We start from the raw sequence: 19,919 nt of genomic DNA, 5'->3' as shown, positions 1-19,919 counted from the left end.
AGCATAATATAATTTAAAATAAATCATGTGTTTGTTTTATTTCTGTAGTCATTTCCGAGACTCGAAATTACTTTCATAATTATTTTACAAGAGTCGAAAATCTAATAATGAGTGTGGTGTGTTAGCAACGATCGTAAAATAAAAATGCTATGAGTATTGCTTCTGAATCAAATAATATTTATTAAGTTCGTATAATATTAGTAGTACCTATTTACAAAATGCGAGTTATAAATTACATTTAGTTAAAAACAAATACTGGGGTAACAATCTACATCTGGGTTGTAATTTCTACAATGGACGCACCCGGTTCCTCAGGGGGAAATACCACATCTGCGGGTACGTTTTCGGGAGCAGCCTGGTTTACTGCCACAGGCGCCTCTGTAATTGGAACATCAGCTACGGTTGTTTCTGCCAAAACTTCAGACTGTGCAACATCTACAGCTGGGACGGGTTCCACTGGGGCTTCAGGTACTGGTGAGTCAGTACTTGGTTCACTGACAGCTGATGTGTCTGTGCCAGCAGGGGTTTCCGATGGGACTGGAGCATCAGTTGGTACCACATCACTGCCATCACCGACGACTGTTGATGATTCAACGGCGACTGCAGATTCACTGCCCGAAACAGACGAAACAGGTACAACCTCTGAGGCGGTACTGCTTGAGCTGCTTACGTCAGGTACATTTGATGAGGCAACAGGAGCCGTTTCGGATGGACCTGCGGCACTGGCATCGGTAGCATCAGCATTTGATCCTGAGGCAGCAGCGGACGCTTCTGATGCACCGGCTGTGTTGGCAGCAGCTTCATTAGCTCCAGCGGAATTCACATCAACAACTGAATTGCTTGCCACATTATTGGTGACTGTGGCACCAGCCGTAATATTTTCGGAGACAGCTGAAGCAGATGCAGCCGAGACCACACTACTATCTTGTACATTTGCATCTGCGGTCGCAGGCTCATTAACACCAGCATCAGATGGGGTAGAAACTGGAGAGATTTCCGGTGTAATAGGAATTTCAGTAGCTGATACAATTATGATATCACTTGATAAAACATCAGATGCTGTAGGATTATTTGATGCCACTTCAGAAGCTCCAGGTGCAGCCGGTGTATCAACAGAAGTGGTAGTAGCATCTGAAGGCACACTATTCAATCCAGTTTCTCCAGCTGCAGAAACTTCGGCAACTGTAACATCGTTAGTACTCGCTTGTCCATTAGATGATACTTCTGAAGCGACAGAATTAGCTTCACCTTGGCTGGCCACAGTTGCATCAGAGGAACCAACAGCATTTGATTCGGCTGTGTCAGCTACGTTAGAGACAACTTCTGAGTTCGCAGTTGATGCAGTCTCAGGTGCGGCTCCTGAAGAAGATACGGCATCAACAGCATTTACTTGTGTGTTTGAAGATTCAGTATTTTGTGCAATTGCACCACCTTCAACGGCTGCTGGAGCAACATCATTGACAGCAGTTTCTTGTTCATTAGGAACTAAGACTGAGTTATCAACGTTACCTGTTTGACCATTAGGCGCCACACTGGAGGGAGCAGCATTTGAGCCAGCTCCACTGATATCGGCAACATTTGCTTGTCCATTCGATGCTACATCAGTGAAACCAGTGTTTGAACCAGATTCACTTCCTGTAACCACTGGTTCATTAGGTGTTGCAACACTTCCACTGGCTCCAGAAGCTACATCACTTCCACTTACTGCAGCATCAGAACCGGAGGTAGAGTCACTAACTGTTTGTTCAAGAGGCGCATCAGGTGAAGCAGAAACTCCAACAGTAGAAGCATCAGCAGCACTTACTGGTTCATTGGATACTACATCAGTAGTACTCGAAGCTGAGTTACTGTCAGTTACTATGGCATCTCCTGGAGCTGCAACAGAGCCATCTACTCCAATTTCACTCACAACATTTTCAGGGACTGTAGCAGAATCAATCGTTTGTCCATTAGACACAGCAGAGTTTGATTCTGTTTCACTTACTGCAGAATTTCCTGCATTTGTTTGTCCAATAGATGCTGCATCAACGGCACCACTGTCACTCACAGCTACGCTTCCAGCGGCTGATGGGGAAGCCACGGCATTTGTTTGTCCAATAGATGCTGCATCAACTGCACCACTGTCACTCACAGCAACGCTTCCTGCAGCAGAAGTGGAATCCACGGTAGATGCTGCATCAACTGCGCCACCTTCATTCACAACAACGTTTCCAGCGGCTGATGTGGAATCCACGGCATTTGATTGTCCAATAGACGCTGCATTAACGGCACCACTATCACTCACAGCAACGCTTCCTGCAGCTGATGTGGAATCCACGGCATTTGATTGTCCAATAGATGCTGCATCAACTGCGCCACTGTCACTCACAGCAACGCTTCCTGCGGCAGATGTGGAATCCACGGCATTTGATTGTCCAATAGATGCTGCATCAATGGCACCACTGTTACTTACAGCAACGCTTCCTGCGGCTGATGGGGAAGCCACGTCATTTGCTTGTCCAATAGATACTGCATCAACTACGCCACCTTCACTCACAGCAACGCTTCCTGCGGCAGATGTGGAATCCACGGCATTTGACTGTCCAATAGATGCTGCATTAACTGCGCTACCTTCACTCACAGCAACGCTTCCTGTGGCAGATGTGGAATCCACGGCATTTGTTTGTCCAATAGATGCTGCATCAACTGCACCACTGTCACTCACAGCAACGCTTCCAGCGGCGGATGTGGAATCCACGGCATTTGATTGTCCAATAGATGCTGCATCAACTGCACCATTGTCACTCACGGCAACGCTTCCTGCGGCAGATGTGGAATCCACGGCATTTGATTGTCCAATAGATGCTGCATCAACAGCGCTATTTTCACTCACAGCAATGCTTCCTGAGGCTGATGTGGAATCCACGGCATTTGTTTGTGCAATAGATGCTGCATCAACGGCACCACTTTCACTCGCAGCAACGCTTCCTGCGGCAGATGTGGAATCAACGGCATTTGTTTGTCCAATAGAAGCTGCATCAACTGCGCCACTGTCACTCACAGCAACATTTTCTGCGGCTGATGTGGAATCCACCGCATTTGATTGTCCAATAGATGCTGCATCAACTGCACCACCTTCATTCACAACAACGTTTCCATCGGCTGATGTGGAATCCACGGCATTTGATTGTCCAATAGATGCTGCATCAACGGCACCACTGTCACTCACAACAACGCTTCCTGCGGCTGATGTGGAATCCACAGCATTTGTTTGTCCAATAGATGCAGAACCGGAAGTAACAGAGTTAGATTCTGCTCCACTTTCGGCAGTGGCTCCACCAGTTGCAATTGATTGCCCATTAGATACTGCGCCAGATGCACCACTACTTGTTGCAGCATTTTCAGTGGCGGAAGCTGAGCCAACCGTCTGTCCATTAGATACAGCAGCAGATGAAGCAGAGCCTGCTCCACTTGCACCGGCTGTAGGGACTTCAGCAGCTAATCCATCAGAACCACTCACTTGTCCATCGGGAATTACAGGTGAGCCATCAACATTCACTACAGAACTTCCAGCGGCGGAGGTAGAACCATCAACAGAGTTCGTTTGGCTATTAGGTGTGGCATTAGAGACAGCAGGATTAGATCCAGATCCACCGTCTGCAGCAGTTACAGAAACAGAACCAGCAGCAGCATTTGTTTGACCTTGGGCTGCTACGCCAGATGCATCAGCATTAGCTCCACTGCCACTTACTACGGCATTTCCAGCCTCCGAAGTATCAACTATTCCACTGCCTGCAACGATTCCAGAAACGGAGCCATCAGCTGTAATTGTTTGTCCATTGGCAGCAACGCTAGAATCTCCAACAGCACCATTCACTACAGTACTTCCAGACGCTGAGTTATCAGCAGCTTGTCCCTGAGGTGCGGCATTGGAGGCAGCAGAGTTGGATTGAGTTTCACTTGCAGAAGAGCCCACAGAAGCAGTAGATTGTCCGTTGGCATCAACAGTTCCAGCGGCAGAAGGGCCACTGGCGGTAGCTTGACCTGCAGACACTGAATTAGCTGCTCCATTTTGGTTCGAGATCGCGTTTGGTGTACTTCCGGTGACCCAGTTTGGCAGAATATTGGCCAAAAACTGTGAAATAGCTTGAATGAATGTTTTCTTTTCTTCAACGTACTGTGCTTCTGGTGCCGTAGTTAAGTTGTAATTATTAAGAAGTATTGTTTTATTATTCAACTTCTCCAACTTCCTTTCTAAATCTGCTTTCAATTGTTGTATGCCAACAGCGTTAACATGACTCAAAATGTGATTCCTAAAATATTCTTGAACAGAAACATCACCCTGAAGCCTTGTTTGTATCAACTTAATAACAGCTTGGCGGAAATCGCCCTTAGTACTGTTAGCGTTAAGGCCTAATTCTTCACTCATATATCTACGTATGGCCAATTTCTTTTCGATAGCAGTACTATTCACGTTAACTCCATATCTCTGATATATGTAACCTTTCCAAATATCTTCAAGATCTAATTCTTCTTCTGCAGTATCTTCCACTGACTCTGAAGAAATGGGTTGTTGACTATGATTTGCTTTGTTCTTTAAATCCTCCAATCGTTTACGTTCTTTTTCCAAACGTTTTTGTTCTTCCCTTTCAATTTTCTCTTGCCTCTTGCGATTTTCTTCTTCTTGTTTTTGTCTTTCTTTCTCAATTCTTTCTTGGCGCTTTCGCTCCTCTTTTTCCAACTTTTCTTGTGCTTTGCGCTGTTTTTCAGCGAGTTTTTCCGCTAGTTTACGTTCTTTTTCTTCCTCTTTTTGTCTCTGTTCCTCCAGTTTCCGTTTCAGTTTTTCTTCTCTTTCTAATTCTTTTCTTTTCTGCTCTGCCAGTTTTTCTTGACGTTTACGTTCCTGTTCCTGTAATTTGCGCTCCACGGAATTGTCACTGTCGTCGTCGTCGTCATTGTTGCTGCTATCTTCACTGGAGTCTATGTGTTTGGAATCATCTGAATCTGAATCGTCGGACTTCCATAACAAAGCTCGTCTAGAGTTTGTTTCATCGGGCAAATATTTCGCACACACCACGCTAAAGCAGACCTGAAATAATTAAAAGAACATAATTTATTAATTTGTCAGCGACAGCTTATAATATTATGTGTAAGGAAATAGGGAGTTTATTTAAAATCTTTACAAGATATTTAACTAGGCTTCGTCACTAAACTTAAAATTCGTAAAGTTCATTTATTTTCGATAACTGCATTATTAATTCACTTTCACTGTTTTAAATAAATATTAAAAACATGCAGGTATTTAAAACGATTTAAGAAAATGAGTTTCTACCAAATATTGCAACACAAAACAAAGGCTATAAAAAGCAAATGTTCAACTATGTTATAATATTAAATTACACTTCACTCACAAATTGTAAAATTACATTAAAATTAAATAATTATTATCTATCATTCATAACACCAACACAACACTTAATTATTTAAAGTAACACTTAAAAACTTACAATTAGAAGTAAATATGTTATCTTCATTTTGAATGCTTTGTCACATCAACGCGAAATTCGTTCGTTATTCACTAAGTTTAAAACTTGTGTGATATAAGAGCTCGTTCGTTAGAATTTGTCTCCGGTGGTAGAGCACATCCTTTTATACTTCGACTGGCAATTACTAGATAACGTCGTTAGATAATGACTTCTGGCGAGATAACCAGCCAACACCGTAAATCTTCTCCAAACAAAATGTTTTCGCGAGCATGACTAAGTACTAACATTAGTTAATTATCTATACTTATAATAAATCTGTAGAGAGGTCAATTCTGTACATGAAATATATTTTCAAAATAACTATCAGGGGGTGATTAGTGATCGATACTGATGCCAAAAATTCAATCAGTAAAATTTTTGTCTGTCTGTCTGTCTGTCTGTCTGTCTGTCTGTCTGTCTGTCTGTCTGTCCGTCTGTATGTTCCTTATAGAAATAAAAACTACTCGACGGATTTTAACGAAACTTGGTACAATTATTCTTCATACTCCTGGGCAGGTTATAGTATACTTAGGAATTCCCACTGGAACAGGAATTAGCGGGAAAATCTTTTTGTATGAAAAATCTAAACCGCTTAAATTAGACGCTTGAAATTTGGCATGCAGGTACCTTAGTTAACTTAAAGCTTAGTTACAACAGGATATTGCAAAATTCCCACGGGAACGGTAGTTAGCGGGAAAAAACATTTGTATGAAAAAATCTAAACCGCGTAAGATAATGAAGGGGGTAAAACGGAATCCACGCGTACGAAGTCGCGGGCGACCGCTAGTATCACATAAAACGCAATGCGCTGAAGGAAAGCCCAAAACAAATGTGCCACGACCGGATGTTTACATCCGACGTCAACAATTATACTAACGGATGTAGGATTTAATTAATTTGTTTGTAGACTCTAAAATATTTTTGGAATGGTAACAGGCCTCCGTCACTCGCTCAAACTCGCACGATAAGTACCTACGTACGTTCGAACGCACAAGTGACAGTAATATGGTTTATATTTGTCTTAATCCATACATTTTCTTAACTTTCCCCCGGGACCAACTTAACCTTAACCGGTTGGGTTTTTCTTTTTATTGCCGGTTAAGCTGCAGATCCTGCCTAACAGTTGCAGCGGTGGGAACGAGAGATGGGAATAGTCCCATTCTTCATTTTCTGAACACAATGTACAGACATTGGCAAAATTCTATAGACGGTGTAAGGGATCAATAAAGACAATGATACTAGTTTGAACTTTGAATGTGATTTTGAGAATTGTTCTGAAATCAAATACCGACCCTACGGAACTTTAAGGGTTAACCTTAAAGTCAGTATCAGTAATAAGATACCATAGATCGCACTTAGTAGATCAAGACATTATGTACTAAAATTACCAACAAACTAAAATTGATATTCACGAGCTGTAAGGGTTTACTAAAATCTCGATTCCATCTGTAAAGTATACCTACTCGTACTTGTACTGATTTTTACGCCTAACCCTTTTATGCAAATGAGCGACTCTGGTAAAAGCTTCGAAATATAATACTTTTCTAATATCCGAGGCATGCATGTCCCTGTGAGAGCGGTCGCGGTCACGTATAATACTGAGGTTCTAGCCCAACATAATAATATTGTTCTAAACTTTTTTGTTTAGGATATGGCTAGTTCTTTGTAACACACTATTTTTTCTTCAAAGTATATTACTATCGAAAGATTAACGATGACCATATTAATATGTAGGTAAAGCAGTTAAGATGTTATTATGGTCATACATTTTGACTAATCTGGGTGCCTATAATTATGAACTTAGTAATAAAGGTTTTTATTAATAGTTTTTCTTAATAGTAAATAACAATTTATGAAGACGTTAAAAATATACTTTTCAGAATACAGGCATAGAAGTTATTTTTTTTTTTTATTGATTGAAGGAACCACAAACAAGTTTACAATTTACAATAAGCAAGGAACCACAAACAAGTGTACAATAAGCTTATTTGGCGCTTTTATGGAAACCTAGGGAAAACTTTAGTAGAGAGTAAATAGATATAAAGCAATTAGTTTAGTACAAGAACATTGCATGTGTTCTAGTATCTAAGTAAATATAAATACGTATAACGTTGCGGGTGTAAATACGATAAGTGTATCCAAGGATTATGGAATTGGATTTTAACATTTAATACAATTGTGAGTGCAAACCAAGCACCAATGTATTTTCACATGCTCGTTTCAATCTGCCGGAATGGTGGATCGTGAAGTCGACTGTAGGCGGATTTGCCTTTGGAACGACGTTAAATGTACTAATGGTCACTGAGACTGTGATGTGTACATGTATATTGTACATAATAGCCTAGCTGTGCCCGCGCCTTCGTACGCGTAAAAATCCTTGAAATATTTTTTCCGTTTTGCAACATTTTTCATTGATACTCTGCTCGTATTGGCCAATAGCCTTTCTCAATAAATGGGCTATCCAATACAAAAAGTAACTGGTCGTAAAGTAAACGCAAATGTGGTCGCCCCAAGCAAACTTGGCGGCGCACTGTAGCAGACAAGGCGAAGAAAATCAGCAAGACTTGGAGCGAGATCAAACGCGAAGCTCAAGACCGAACGCGATGGAGGACTGTTGTAGACGCCATGTGCCCAGGCATTCAAACGAAACAGTTATCCAGGTTCATACAGTTGCAATATGACACAAGTGAGGATAAATTAGCATGACACCATGATAAGTTTATACTTCCAAAACAAACAAAAACTAGCCCGTAAATCCTTGCACCAGGGTCAAAATCACCTACGCAATTAGGATTAAGTCACGTGTATTTCGGTAGCCCAGGTACACCTTATCTCACAGATTACACTGTTTGCATTCCGTTAGTTGTTCGTTTACGACTACAAATACCTGACTTACTTACCTAATTAAAATTCCGAATTTAACAGCATATTAGCTAGTTTGTTCTCATTAGTAATGGAGTGGTACCTATCTTTTTGGCAAAACAACACAACATGTTAAGCACAGGAGCTACAAAAATAACACAGAAAATAAATTAGACCACTATCTGTCTTTATTTCGTCATCATTGAAAACATACTTGCAGTTTGCTAAAATGATCGGATAGAAGCAAGCCCACATTTACAGCAATAAAGAATTAGCAAAACGTCGACAATGTCACGAACACCTAGACTTCGGGTTTCGATGATTGTGTTTTTATTTACCTAGTTCTTATTATCAGTAATTTAATATCGGGATCTTTGACATCTTCACCCCATATGGGTACAGGACTACAAAACCTCAGTCCTGGGACCGCAATTAGAAGAAGTATTGGTCAATATGGACATCAAATGTGGAGACAAATGATCAAAAAACATTGAACCCTACTAAAAAATTATATCTGCACCACAATCTGTTTCTAGCCTAGTTTTGTGGAAACTATTTAAGTGGAATTATTATGTCAAATATCTGCGATAAAGCCGTGGAAAAATCTCACGGAATTTTTTGGTTAGATGTAATTAAATAAATAATAAATAGTTAGCTAAATAAGTGTGTGAGCGAGCTTCATCCGAATTCAACCTTCAGTCTGATGATTATTATCCATTAGGTGTAAAATGCTGGCCTAGAGCTTCCAGACCTCAAAGATATCAATACTTATGTAAAAACTTAAAAAAGCTACTCCGACACAAGCTATGCTTAGTGCAGAAGCCGCTTGTTATAAGAATATTTTGTATTAAGATTAATTGGCAATAAACATTTTATTTATTTATTATTCTCCGTAGTGAGTAAAAAACGCATTTCATCATCATCATTTCAGCCATAGGATGTCCACTGCTGAACATCTCCCCCAATGATTTCCACAATGGCCGGTTGGTGGTGGCCTGCATCTAGCGCCTTGCTGCTACTTTTATGAAGTCGTCGGTCCACCTTGTGGGTGGAAAACGCATTTACCCTAAAAGAATTTACGGAACTTATCCTACCACTGCAACTCCTGTATAGCCAGGATCTACAGTTTGCCTCCAATGAATCCCAACCAGTGAAGGTTGCGTAGCCCCGGCCGATAGCTAACTCACACCCGTATACAAACGATGCTTGCTTAAGTGAAGCAGCAAATCGAACGCACAGCGTTGAATACAGTTCTGTGATTGGTTCGTGTGTGACCGTGTTCGTCTACGCGCACTGTGAGACCTCATAGTAATGTTTAAATACGCATTAGAACCCATAACTAATACTCTCATAGAACGTGACAACGTAGTAGAGAAAATGAAATCTGTGTTTTTGGTTTCACTTCACTGATAAAGAGCTCTGACTGCGGCTCTACATTGACCTACGTCATGTCAGAGAGGATTAGGTCGTAGACACTTCGGTGCACAAACAAACACATTGTGTTCTCATAGCAATGTGTTTACTATGCGCGTCACAGCGTTATCAACCGGCATTGCAGACTTGCCTAAAACGCAACTGGTAACATGTTCACATTTAAAACTATTTTGTAATTGCCATGATAATTACACTTTAGTTTTACAGATTTTGCATTAAAAACTTTTCAATAGAAAAGATCACCTCAGATAAGTTGAGCTACGGAGTCAGTACCTGCCGCAGTCATCAGTCGAAAAATCATGTCTTGAATGTTAAAACCTAATTATCTATACTTAGTTTTATTTATTTTAGCCTAGAATGGATAATTATGTCTGTTAATTATCTTATTTTATTTTTTAACAAATGAACTGACTACGTTTACGCTAATAAATACCGTGAACTTATTATTAGTTAATTAACTTCAATACAATTACAAATCATAATAACGTTAAATTAAGAAGATAAATATTTTTAGTAAGTATGTTTAACAGGAAAATCATGTTGATTATGTGATAAGATGTTACATTTGTGTAATCAAGATTGTTTGATCGTTGTTTCCATGTTGTCACTTCTGTGGGCATAAATAAACATGCGTGAGTAATTAAAAAATATTTTAACATGCAATTGCGTGTAATAAAAGATCTTAGAGCTCTAAAAGAAGGAAACTCAGCAGTTATTTAAAGCAAAAATCTACCTACCTATTTGTAAATACTTTAATATTATATAATTACTTGTTATTAGTAGAACTTCATGTTATGTTAGTAGGGGGAAGGTCGAAAAAATATTTCAAGCTACTAAGGGCGATACAGTAAAAGTGTTTGGAAAATTTTAATAATAAAATGAAAACATTATCTGGTATGAGTATAGAACTAGAACGCCTAATATATTTGGATATGCAATGTTTCTCAGGTATGAGTTCGGCTGACATGAATGAAAATCTCAAGTAGGTACAATATCCTATATACATTGTATAATACGAATTATGTATGTATTTGTAAATGCGAGAGTAACTCTACCGGTCTGTCTGCTAGCTTTTCACTCTTAAACCACTGGACCGATCTAGATTATAATTTGATAGTGACCCAGCAAAATTTAATAAACTTTATCCCGATTTTTGAAAGGGAAAACCTAACGGGTTTTGAATGCAGTCTTTTTGTGATAGATCACATAAATATTATAACGCGAGCAAAGCCGCGAGCAATATCTAGTCATCTATATAGGTAAACATTGAAGTCAACTCTTAGGACCATTTGGTTGATATCAAAATTCCAAACTTAGGTTATTAAAGAGCCATGAAACGTAGCTTAAGAGAAGAATTTTCCCTGCAGTGTGAAAAGTAAAGATAAGAAAGCAAGACGTCATATACTTAAATGCATCTTATACGATTTGCAAATTCAAACATTATGATTCACTAAATAAAGAAGAAATTCATAATTCATTGAATTGATCAGCAGTTACTAAAGCCCTAGCAACGGAACATTAAAGTCTTATTTTAGGTATAGTTATAAAGTTTATATAATTTAAAAGTAGAAAACTACGTTTTTGTTAAGTGTTAAAAATTAGAAATAGACATTCTGTAAAAAAACACTGTCTTCCACGATTCATGAGATACACGCCCGTATTCACAAACATGAATATGAGGTCTCACAGTGCGGGTGGACACACAGGGTCACACAGGAACCAATCACAGAGCTATATTCAACGCTGTGCGTTCGATTTGCTGCTTCTTTTAAAAGCAAGTATCGATTGTGTCACAGTGACAGTCTGCTAAAAACAGAGATAGCACATACATAAATAAATTGGCCTTTTCGTATCCTTTGGGTTACGGACACCACAGTAAAAATGTAGAGCCTTACTTACTTACTTTTCAATACAAGACATTGTTGTAGCAGAAGAAATAAACGATTTCCACATTAATTACTGAACTTAGCACTTATTTCGATGGAACGCGGACAAATGCTACAGGCAACAGGCAGTGGCATCCTGCGTTCCCGATTCATATGGCTCATAGCGGAAAAGTCAGGTTTTTAGGGGATAGGCTACCCTCCCTACCCTTCTCATAGTGAGAGCTCCACAAAACCCACTAGCTGCCCCCACGACTACCTACCAGTCGCTGGGGCAGCAATTTCATACATTTTCCTTTCTTTTTCATACATTTTTGCTGACGATAAAAAAGCACTTATTTAGATTCCAAGTCTTTTGTCGAAGTCAATTATCAATCAATGAGGATGGATATACCTAACTACTAACTCTATTATAAACCAGACTAGAACTTACTATGGATAACAAAATATAACAACAAGTAAACAGACAGTAAGAAAATTACAGCAGATAAATGATTTTAAACAAACACATCTAACACAAAAACAGACATCAAACGAGATAAAATAGTACCGTCAGAGCAAACAGCTGCCAACCTTAGAGAGAGATAATTGTATGTAACTTCAGTGCTAATATTAATAAAATATTTATCTTTTATGATAATAAATATTTCCATTAAGAATATAGAGCCTATACAATAATTTTTACTGCATATTTTTATTAAAAAAAGGGAAATGTGTATTGACAACTTTATTTGCAGATCCTACAGAAGTAGTCTGTTTTGAAAACAATGGAGTTAGATGGGAAAACCTAATTTCGCTATTTACACGAGTATTAATTAAAATCCCTTTGACAATATGAATGGGTATAAATTGTTCTATTGGGGTCTTTTTAGTCCTATTAGTTAACGACACAGCAACGAAGAACGACACAAAACAATGGTTTCCAAGGTTTTAGTAACTCTATGTGTAGTGGTAAGTTAATAAGCATTTAATAACGTAAACAAGTCGTTTAATTAAAATAATAATCGCATAATAGTTATAGGTACATTTTTGTTGTACCGTAGTATTTTTTACCACTAAATAAGATGTAGCAAAAGCCAAAAATTTGCTTGATTTGCTGTCGTCTCTACATGCTTCAGTTCATAAACATGTAATGTTTCCCCTCAGATGGCTGTAGGCTCATCTACCGCTGCAGGATGGGGCTGGGGCGCCCCTGATGCAGCCGTAGCCAACCCCTGGGCCGCCGGGGTCGGGTCCAACCCCTGGATCCCTCCTTGGGTCGCCGCCGCACCCTGGTACCCCCAATGGACCCCCTGCACCACAATCGGCTCAAGCTGCGTGGACTGCACCACGAAGTTAGTCTGTACGAAGATCGGAGGGATCCAGAGGGCCTGCAATGACCCTACTCTGCCGTACTGCAACCTAGGAGAATGCTCAGCAACGCCCTCAGCTGGTTGTGAACCAGCGACTGATGCACCTCAAGTTTAAAAGCCCAACACTCAAATACTCGACAGTCGACCCTTTAAGACAAAACATTAGTGAATTTTTGTGAGCTATGTCGTGCTTTCACATGAAATCAATTAGGTAGATCAAATTGCAAATTGTACATAAGTAAAGATTTTCATTAGAAGAAGTAATGATAAATTAAGAAAAAATAAATCAAGTATCAAAATTTTGTGTGTTATTTTATTAATGACGTACCTACCTACATTTATAAGTATCATGAATATTGTTTCATTCAAATTGAAAGACAATATTGGATCTTACCTACTTATTATCCTCTGTTCTTCGTTTCAGTCACGTTCTGTTGACTTCATTATTTAGACTTTTTATAAATACACCCGTCCGTACCTACTTTGATTGACTTCAGAAAGCTTTTAAGCTGAACAAGTCATTTTTACTTATTTACATTCAATACTTAATGTTTCGAATGTAGATAATATTCTAATATGATGGAAAACTCCAGTACGTTACTTTTCAAGGACTTACATATTATTAGTCATGCCCATTTGCAGATAAAATCATACGTGAAGAGATTTAATTCATACGAGTAAAAAGAAATGAAAGTATAGATAAAAGGTAGGTATATCAGTCAGATATGAGTATGTGTCACCATGTAGCAATTGAATATGTAACTATGTGAATACGTATAGGCAAAAAACTCCTATCCCATCCTACTAATATATTAAAATTGTGAAAATGTGTGATGTTGGATGGATGTTTCTTACGTAATCTTTCACGCAAAAACTAATGAACGGATTGTGATGATACTGTAAAAATGTATTGTTTAAGAATAGGCTAATATTAATTGGCATTATAACAACGATATGTATCAAGACCAACTGAATTTCACGAGGACTAAATCGAGGGCAAAAGCTAGCTCTAGATAATCCTAACGAAACATATGTGCCGAATGACCAAGTTTAAGCCTTATGAGCCTAGCCTTATGTAACGAAGCGGAGGCTGTTCCAGGAAATTATGTTAGTTGCATGCAGCATCACAATATTGCGGTAAAATACGTGGGTGGTGCATTTACAAGCCTCTGGCTTGTAATGGAAACGTTGGTTTGCACACAATAGTTTATTTTAAATCTATGTAGTAGGTTTCAACTATTTTAGTTACAAAGTAAATAGTACTAATATAATTTGGTTTAATAATGATTTTGTTATAATTAGTACTATAGTGAAATTGTAGACTAAACTCTATTACGACATTAGTATTTGTCACAGAGCACGGAATCAGCGTGGCGATTCCATGCTCTGTGGTATTTGTTTATTGTATTCTACTTGTACCTCTCCCACCTATCGAAAAGCCACAAAATCCAGACAAGCATTTGGAAGCATTAAAACTTTATTAAGTCTACAATTACGAGTATAACATATGTACCTAAATGTACCTTGTACCATACGATGACTTCATTTATTAGTGACCATGTAAGGCTAAAATAGGTACTGTCATTGAAAATTGTTTGATTGACGGCTTTATTTCGAGGCCTAGAATGATTCACTACAAGTTGTTATCTGTTATCTCCGACAGATTACAGAATCTTTGATCCGGGAGCCATGTAGATCACAATTCAAGATTTTATATCCCTATCGTTCTTATCTTGGCTTATGTGCCTCTATAATGATCATAATTTGACACACCAATAAAATTTAATTTAACTTAGGTACTTAATAATAACAGTTTTCTAATATTTATTTTGAATCTCTAATAGTGTGGTAGCAATGACCTACTTATTGCTTTTTTACTGTGATGCGGATTTCGCCACGTACGCGTGCGGAACTTGTATTATTTCAGACATATTTTTCCTACCCGCGTGCGTGTAGTCCATAATAGGAAAAACATGTATGTTGTACCTGTACCTGTACCTGTTATGAAATTCGCACTACAGGAAAAAGGAACTTACTCTGATATTTGGGATTCATCTCTCCATTCCCTTTTATCAATTAGAATACTGTTGACAGTGAAGTCATTGGCCTCGACGATTTCATCCATTTACAACAACAAACAAGCACAAAGTAAATTCGGCATCGAGCCAGTCTTTGATTTTCGTTTTCCTCTTCAAACCCAATAAGTAAGGTTATTGACACCAATAAATACCACGAAAAAAATATTATGAAAAGCTGTTAATTTAGATGCTACATATTCAGTTCGTTCAATGCTACATTTTATAAAAATGTCTGACATAATAGTAAAAGGTACATAATGTAGTTAGGTACTTTACATAATCATCCTTGTCTTGTCTTTACCTAATGATAAATACATTTTCATCTATAATTTCAATTTTTTTTTTTTAATCTCCGGCTGAAATTGCCGGAGTTCGGTTTCAAACAAAACAATTTGTTGAATATTAAAAAGTGCATCATGAATTAGGTACCTTTTGTTGTAGATTTATTTCAGAATTCTGCCGTAGAAATAAGAGAAATAAGGCAACTTTACGAGTAATGTAGTTATGAGTGCTCAGTGCTCTCACTATCCTGTCATTGCATGAGTAAATAATTTTATCTTAACATATCACATGATAGGCATATTCAAGTGTAGTTTCAAAATGTTGTGGAATAGTTTATGTATTACTCATTCCTGACTAAAATTATCACTATCTTTGATAGTCAGTTTACCTAAATTAAATCTGCAATCTCTAAAGTAACTGTAATTCAAAAAGTTTTTAATAAGACAAAAAATAAGCATCTTAGCCTAACTTGAGGCAAATATAGAACTCCACTATGAACAGCACATAAACTATGCTTTTGTGCGCAAAATATCACCACATAAAAATACCGCTCACAGTTTTTACCTTGAGGTGCTGTCATCTGTACAAAATAAGAAAATATGAAAAGATGCTAGCTAATTATTAATGTCCTGTACCCATAGTATAAGATTTTCTTAGTTTGGGACTAGAGGTGCAGTGTAAAATGTCCAAGGATATTTATTTATTTATTAGAAGTAATCTTGCTTAACAAAATAAAAACAACTGAAAGTGAAGATTGTTAATCTTTAAAGTTAGGGCAAATTGGCACCAAAATAAACAATTATATTTGTAGAAGTTTCCATGCGATCGTGAATGTGATAGGTTTTATAATGTTTACCCTTTCTTGTTAATTAGCAAAACTGTCTCTCCATTACAGCCATAATTTTGCAAGTCCCAATATACACCTCACAAATGCTAATAATACGAATGAAGTCTATTCAGTCACAAATACCGAACTGCAAATATTCAAATTGTAATTCAGGTCACGAATTCCGTCCGTCTGTATACTCGTAGTTCGCTGAAAACCGAAATACGAAAACAATATGTAAATGTAACGAAGAGAGAATTAACGGTAAACAAAATTAGTTAGTACCTACACAGGAATTTGTAGAGTTTAAAAGTAAACTAAAGGAATTTCCAGAAAATATTTATTACCTTTCCCGTTAAACCTCTCTTACTGAGAACTAACAAAACAATGACATAGATCTTACCTTGTTTTCGCCTAGATCCTAGAAAATTCCTATATGAGAACAAATATTATTGTTTTCTATCTGGAAAACCCCCACGTGTGATTTCCTTGCTTTATGTTGTGATGAAAACAGATCGTGATAACTGATACGGAGTATAAAAGGACACAACCGTATTCAGTGTCGATAATACGACAAGTGCACATTATTGAACACAATGGCTTTCCTAAGGAACAAACTCACGCTTCTAGTTCTGGTAAGATGATATTTTGTTTAGCGTTATGAAAATGATTTGTTTTATAGTTTGTTCAGGTCTAGTGACGACATGCGTTGACTAATTTATTTATTAATAAAAGTTAAAACCAAGAAAGTTAATTTTAAGACCTAGATTTATAGTATATTCTTTGCTTGGCTTGGGTTAAAAATCTAATATTAAGCTCTATTGTGTGTGTGGTTCCGGCAAAGTAAAGGACCACTCCCAGTCTTCACGTGAATCGACAACAAACTTGCGAAAATCAAGCCTCCCCAACCCGTCTGGGCATCGTTTGTGGCAGCGTGTAGAGTGAGGGCCAAAACCTCCATTTGCCTCTGGCAATTTAGAGTGCTCTTACAGTCAACTTAATAAACTGATGATGATGATGAAGCCCTAATAACACTTTACAAAGTATAGCATTACTTAAATTTCAGTGCGCTGTCCTAGCGGCAGCAGCCAGCCAGGTGTCTCAGGGTGGGCCACACCAGCCTCAAGGGGGGCCACATACCTCCCAGGGGGGTCCTCACGAGAACCAGGGCAGAGTCCGCCGGCAAGCCGAAGATGATGAGTGGAGCCCCCCAAACTGGACCACTTGTGACGTCACCACCACTCCTGTCATCTCCTGCCACGATTGCAGCACTCGCCTCATTTGCAAGCCAGTCGGAGGGATCCTCAAACCCTGCTTGAACCCTCTGAAACCCCACTGCAATAATGGAATCTGCTCTGCTGTGCCCGCTGCTGGATGCTAAGAAGAACAAAATGGTTGGATCATGGACTGTTAATTTAAATTTAAACTCTTTTGTATATTTATTAAATCGCATTGTTATGTACATAACAGTTCCTAATTGTAAAATTATATAAATCGAAATTAATAATTTTAGACAAGTTATTTATAAAGTTATGTTTTAAAGTGATAAAAATATAAATCTGGCAACATAACCTTCTTGTATATTAATCGAACCTACCTATCACAAATTATTAGAATCATGACCTAGGTAATTTAGAAGAATACTATTTCTTCGTTGTGCATGAACCAATGAACCTATATCTATTAATAACTCCTATCACTCATTATTATTGTTAAACTTGAATATTGAGGATATAAAATCGTTTCTACCTAATATTTTTTCACGGTCAACAAACCGCGACACAGTAACTCAAAGCAGAAAACTTCCAGTTCAACACACCCGGGAAGTTGATAGCATTGTTCTTACAGGAACACCGTTGGAAACAACGAACAACCGATATTTGCTCTCATCTGCCGGAAACTGCACACGTTTATAAAATACACTGGAAAGGCCACGCTATGCGAGATGCATAATAATAGAGCAGGCTTCCCTTTGAACTGTGACGCGCAATTTTAAATGTGCTTTTGATTTTTCATACGTTTGAAGTTCATGGTTCAGTGTTTTGGTCACTATTTTTTTCCTTTTACTAAGCCTATGAGTCTGTTTGCATACGGGCAGCATTTATACCGTAACTAATGATGAACTGAATTGAAATTTTGTGTGAAACATTAAGAAACCCTGTTTTTTGGCATTTCTTGGCAATAGGATGTACAGTTGTATGGTCTTGCAAGATGGTCTTTTGTACTTTCATTCGATATAAGGTACTATTGTGTGATCCAAGTTAGTACTCGCACATACACATGATGTTGGTAGATACCAACTTTGGTATATTAGAAGAAACAATTTCTTGGCCCAAATTGAAAGAAGAATTTCAATTCATTTCACGTAACAAGAAACATAGCAATTAGGTATAGGCCGCGCTAAAGGTCGCAAAACAAAAATGGCGTAATGAAAATTCCTTGCAGCATTGTATGTGACACCGACACTAGGACCCATGTCAGCTATTCGCTACATTAAATAGCAGTTGTATTTATATTTTATTTTATAAGTAAAAACCTAGTTAAGTTAAGCTGACCACGTTTCGTTTTAATTTGTAAGTGCATAAGTTCTTTAACCTACCAAAAAAGACCGTACTTATTGACAAAGTATTTACAATCCTTTATTTTGTCAAACCCAAATAGAGGTGAAAACATTAAGTATTTGAAGAGCCTTACGCAGTTCAGTGAATGTCTATGTAATTACACTAATATTATAAAGGCGAAAGTTTGTGAGCGTTTGAGTGTTTATGTTTGTTAGGTACTTCTTCACGTCTAAACGGCTGGAGCAATTTTAATAATATGGAGTTAAGCTGAAACCCTGAATTGACACATAGGCTACGTTTTACCGCGGGTAACACCCCGGGACACAGCTAGTAGTAATGTAAAACAGAATAACCAACTACGAGACCTAGAAACTATTCTACTCTCTAAAAAATCAATAAAACTGGCTAAATAATAATTCAACATCCAATTAAAAATTCATTGGTTCTGGTAACAAAATACCAGATTTAATTAACAAAAAAACTAACAGACCTACTATTTCATTATTTACTTCGTTTCGTACGCAGCTCACTGGGTGTTTATGTATTAATGTAAAACATAATAATTAAGAGACTTACTACTCGTATTTTATTATTAACTTCATTGGGATTGGTAATAAAAATGCAATGAGACTCATATTAAATCATAGTTATCAATCATCATTTTACCTTTAATAATATACTTGTGGTTTTATGTAGAGAATGTTGACAAAATAAATCACTTTCATAAATTATTGCGTATGCATGACTGCTTCAGGTAATAACCAAGATATTTATATAATCAAGATATTTTACCTTATTATATCCATTGCCAGTTTATAAAAGGGCCTGAAAACGAACAATAGTACAGTGAATTTCTTTAGTGCTCATTCTTTGAGTATACTTCAGTTTGATGTGTGACTGTGTTAAAATTAACAAAGGTCTGCAAGCAATGAAAGTGTTTTTGTAAACTTTAATTGACAAAATTGTAATGAGTCGCTGTGTCGTTCTTAAATAAATAAGCACGTCTAAGCTGTTAAAAAAAACTTTTAAAAAAATGCAATAATTACCTTCTGCTTCTTAGTTCTTAGTTCCTTCCTAATGACAGACATCGGCACATCAAGCTAAACTCCTTGGCTCCGTATGTAAATTGCAATAAGT

The 19,919-nt window shown here is 37.8% G+C and overlaps 3 protein-coding genes across 6 annotated transcripts; 2 read left to right on the top strand and 1 right to left on the bottom strand.

Annotated features, from left to right (window-relative positions):
• Positions 1 to 247: 247 nt before the first annotated feature.
• On the bottom strand, positions 248 to 5,613 carry LOC114359101 (serine-rich adhesin for platelets). 4 transcript variants are annotated; one of them, XM_028313349.1, is made up of 3 exons: positions 5,487 to 5,613; positions 2,373 to 5,068; positions 248 to 1,961 (listed from the first exon to the last, which is right to left on the bottom strand). In XM_028313349.1, the coding sequence occupies exons 1-3, from the start codon at positions 5,511 to 5,513 to the stop codon at positions 269 to 271; spliced, it is 4,416 nt and encodes a 1,471-aa protein (XP_028169150.1). In that variant the 5' UTR covers positions 5,514 to 5,613; the 3' UTR covers positions 248 to 268. The 4 variants fall into 4 exon arrangements, with proteins under 4 accessions (XP_028169150.1, XP_028169151.1, XP_028169149.1 ...); XM_028313350.1 differs by having other exon boundaries at positions 248 to 2,142; positions 2,800 to 5,068; XM_028313348.1 differs by having other exon boundaries at positions 248 to 2,775; positions 3,112 to 5,068.
• A 6,882-nt stretch (positions 5,614 to 12,495) lies between these two features.
• Positions 12,496 to 13,337, top strand: LOC114359096 (uncharacterized). The gene is made up of 2 exons (XM_028313340.1): positions 12,496 to 12,634; positions 12,830 to 13,337. Exons 1-2 carry the CDS (start codon positions 12,599 to 12,601, stop codon positions 13,148 to 13,150), a joined length of 357 nt encoding a protein of 118 aa, XP_028169141.1. The 5' UTR covers positions 12,496 to 12,598; the 3' UTR covers positions 13,151 to 13,337.
• A 3,439-nt stretch (positions 13,338 to 16,776) lies between these two features.
• Positions 16,777 to 17,792, top strand: LOC114359095 (uncharacterized). Its single transcript, XM_028313339.1, has 2 exons — positions 16,777 to 16,856; positions 17,288 to 17,792. Exons 1-2 carry the CDS (start codon positions 16,818 to 16,820, stop codon positions 17,600 to 17,602), a joined length of 354 nt encoding a protein of 117 aa, XP_028169140.1. The 5' UTR covers positions 16,777 to 16,817; the 3' UTR covers positions 17,603 to 17,792.
• Positions 17,793 to 19,919: the final 2,127 nt, after the last annotated feature.

Source organism: Ostrinia furnacalis, unplaced genomic scaffold (assembly GCF_004193835.3).
Source record: "Ostrinia furnacalis isolate ACB-3 unplaced genomic scaffold, ASM419383v2 OfSCF4234, whole genome shotgun sequence".
Classification (NCBI taxonomy): domain Eukaryota; kingdom Metazoa; phylum Arthropoda; class Insecta; order Lepidoptera; family Crambidae; genus Ostrinia; species Ostrinia furnacalis.
This window is presented reverse-complemented; position numbering and strand designations above follow the sequence as displayed.

Excerpts from the sequence above, each read along its gene's own strand:
- LOC114359101 (XM_028313347.1), bottom strand. The coding sequence starts at position 5,513 with ATGAAGATAACATATTTACTTCTAATT. Across the intron at positions 5,069-5,486 it reads TAACATATTTACTTCTAATT|GTCTGCTTTAGCGTGGTGTG; the intron begins GTAAGTTTTTAA and ends TAATTATTTCAG.
- LOC114359096 (XM_028313340.1), top strand. The coding sequence starts at position 12,599 with ATGGTTTCCAAGGTTTTAGTAACTCTATGTGTAGTG. Across the intron at positions 12,635-12,829 it reads TAGTAACTCTATGTGTAGTG|ATGGCTGTAGGCTCATCTAC; the intron begins GTAAGTTAATAA and ends GTTTCCCCTCAG.
- LOC114359095 (XM_028313339.1), top strand. The coding sequence starts at position 16,818 with ATGGCTTTCCTAAGGAACAAACTCACGCTTCTAGTTCTG. Across the intron at positions 16,857-17,287 it reads AACTCACGCTTCTAGTTCTG|TGCGCTGTCCTAGCGGCAGC; the intron begins GTAAGATGATAT and ends CTTAAATTTCAG.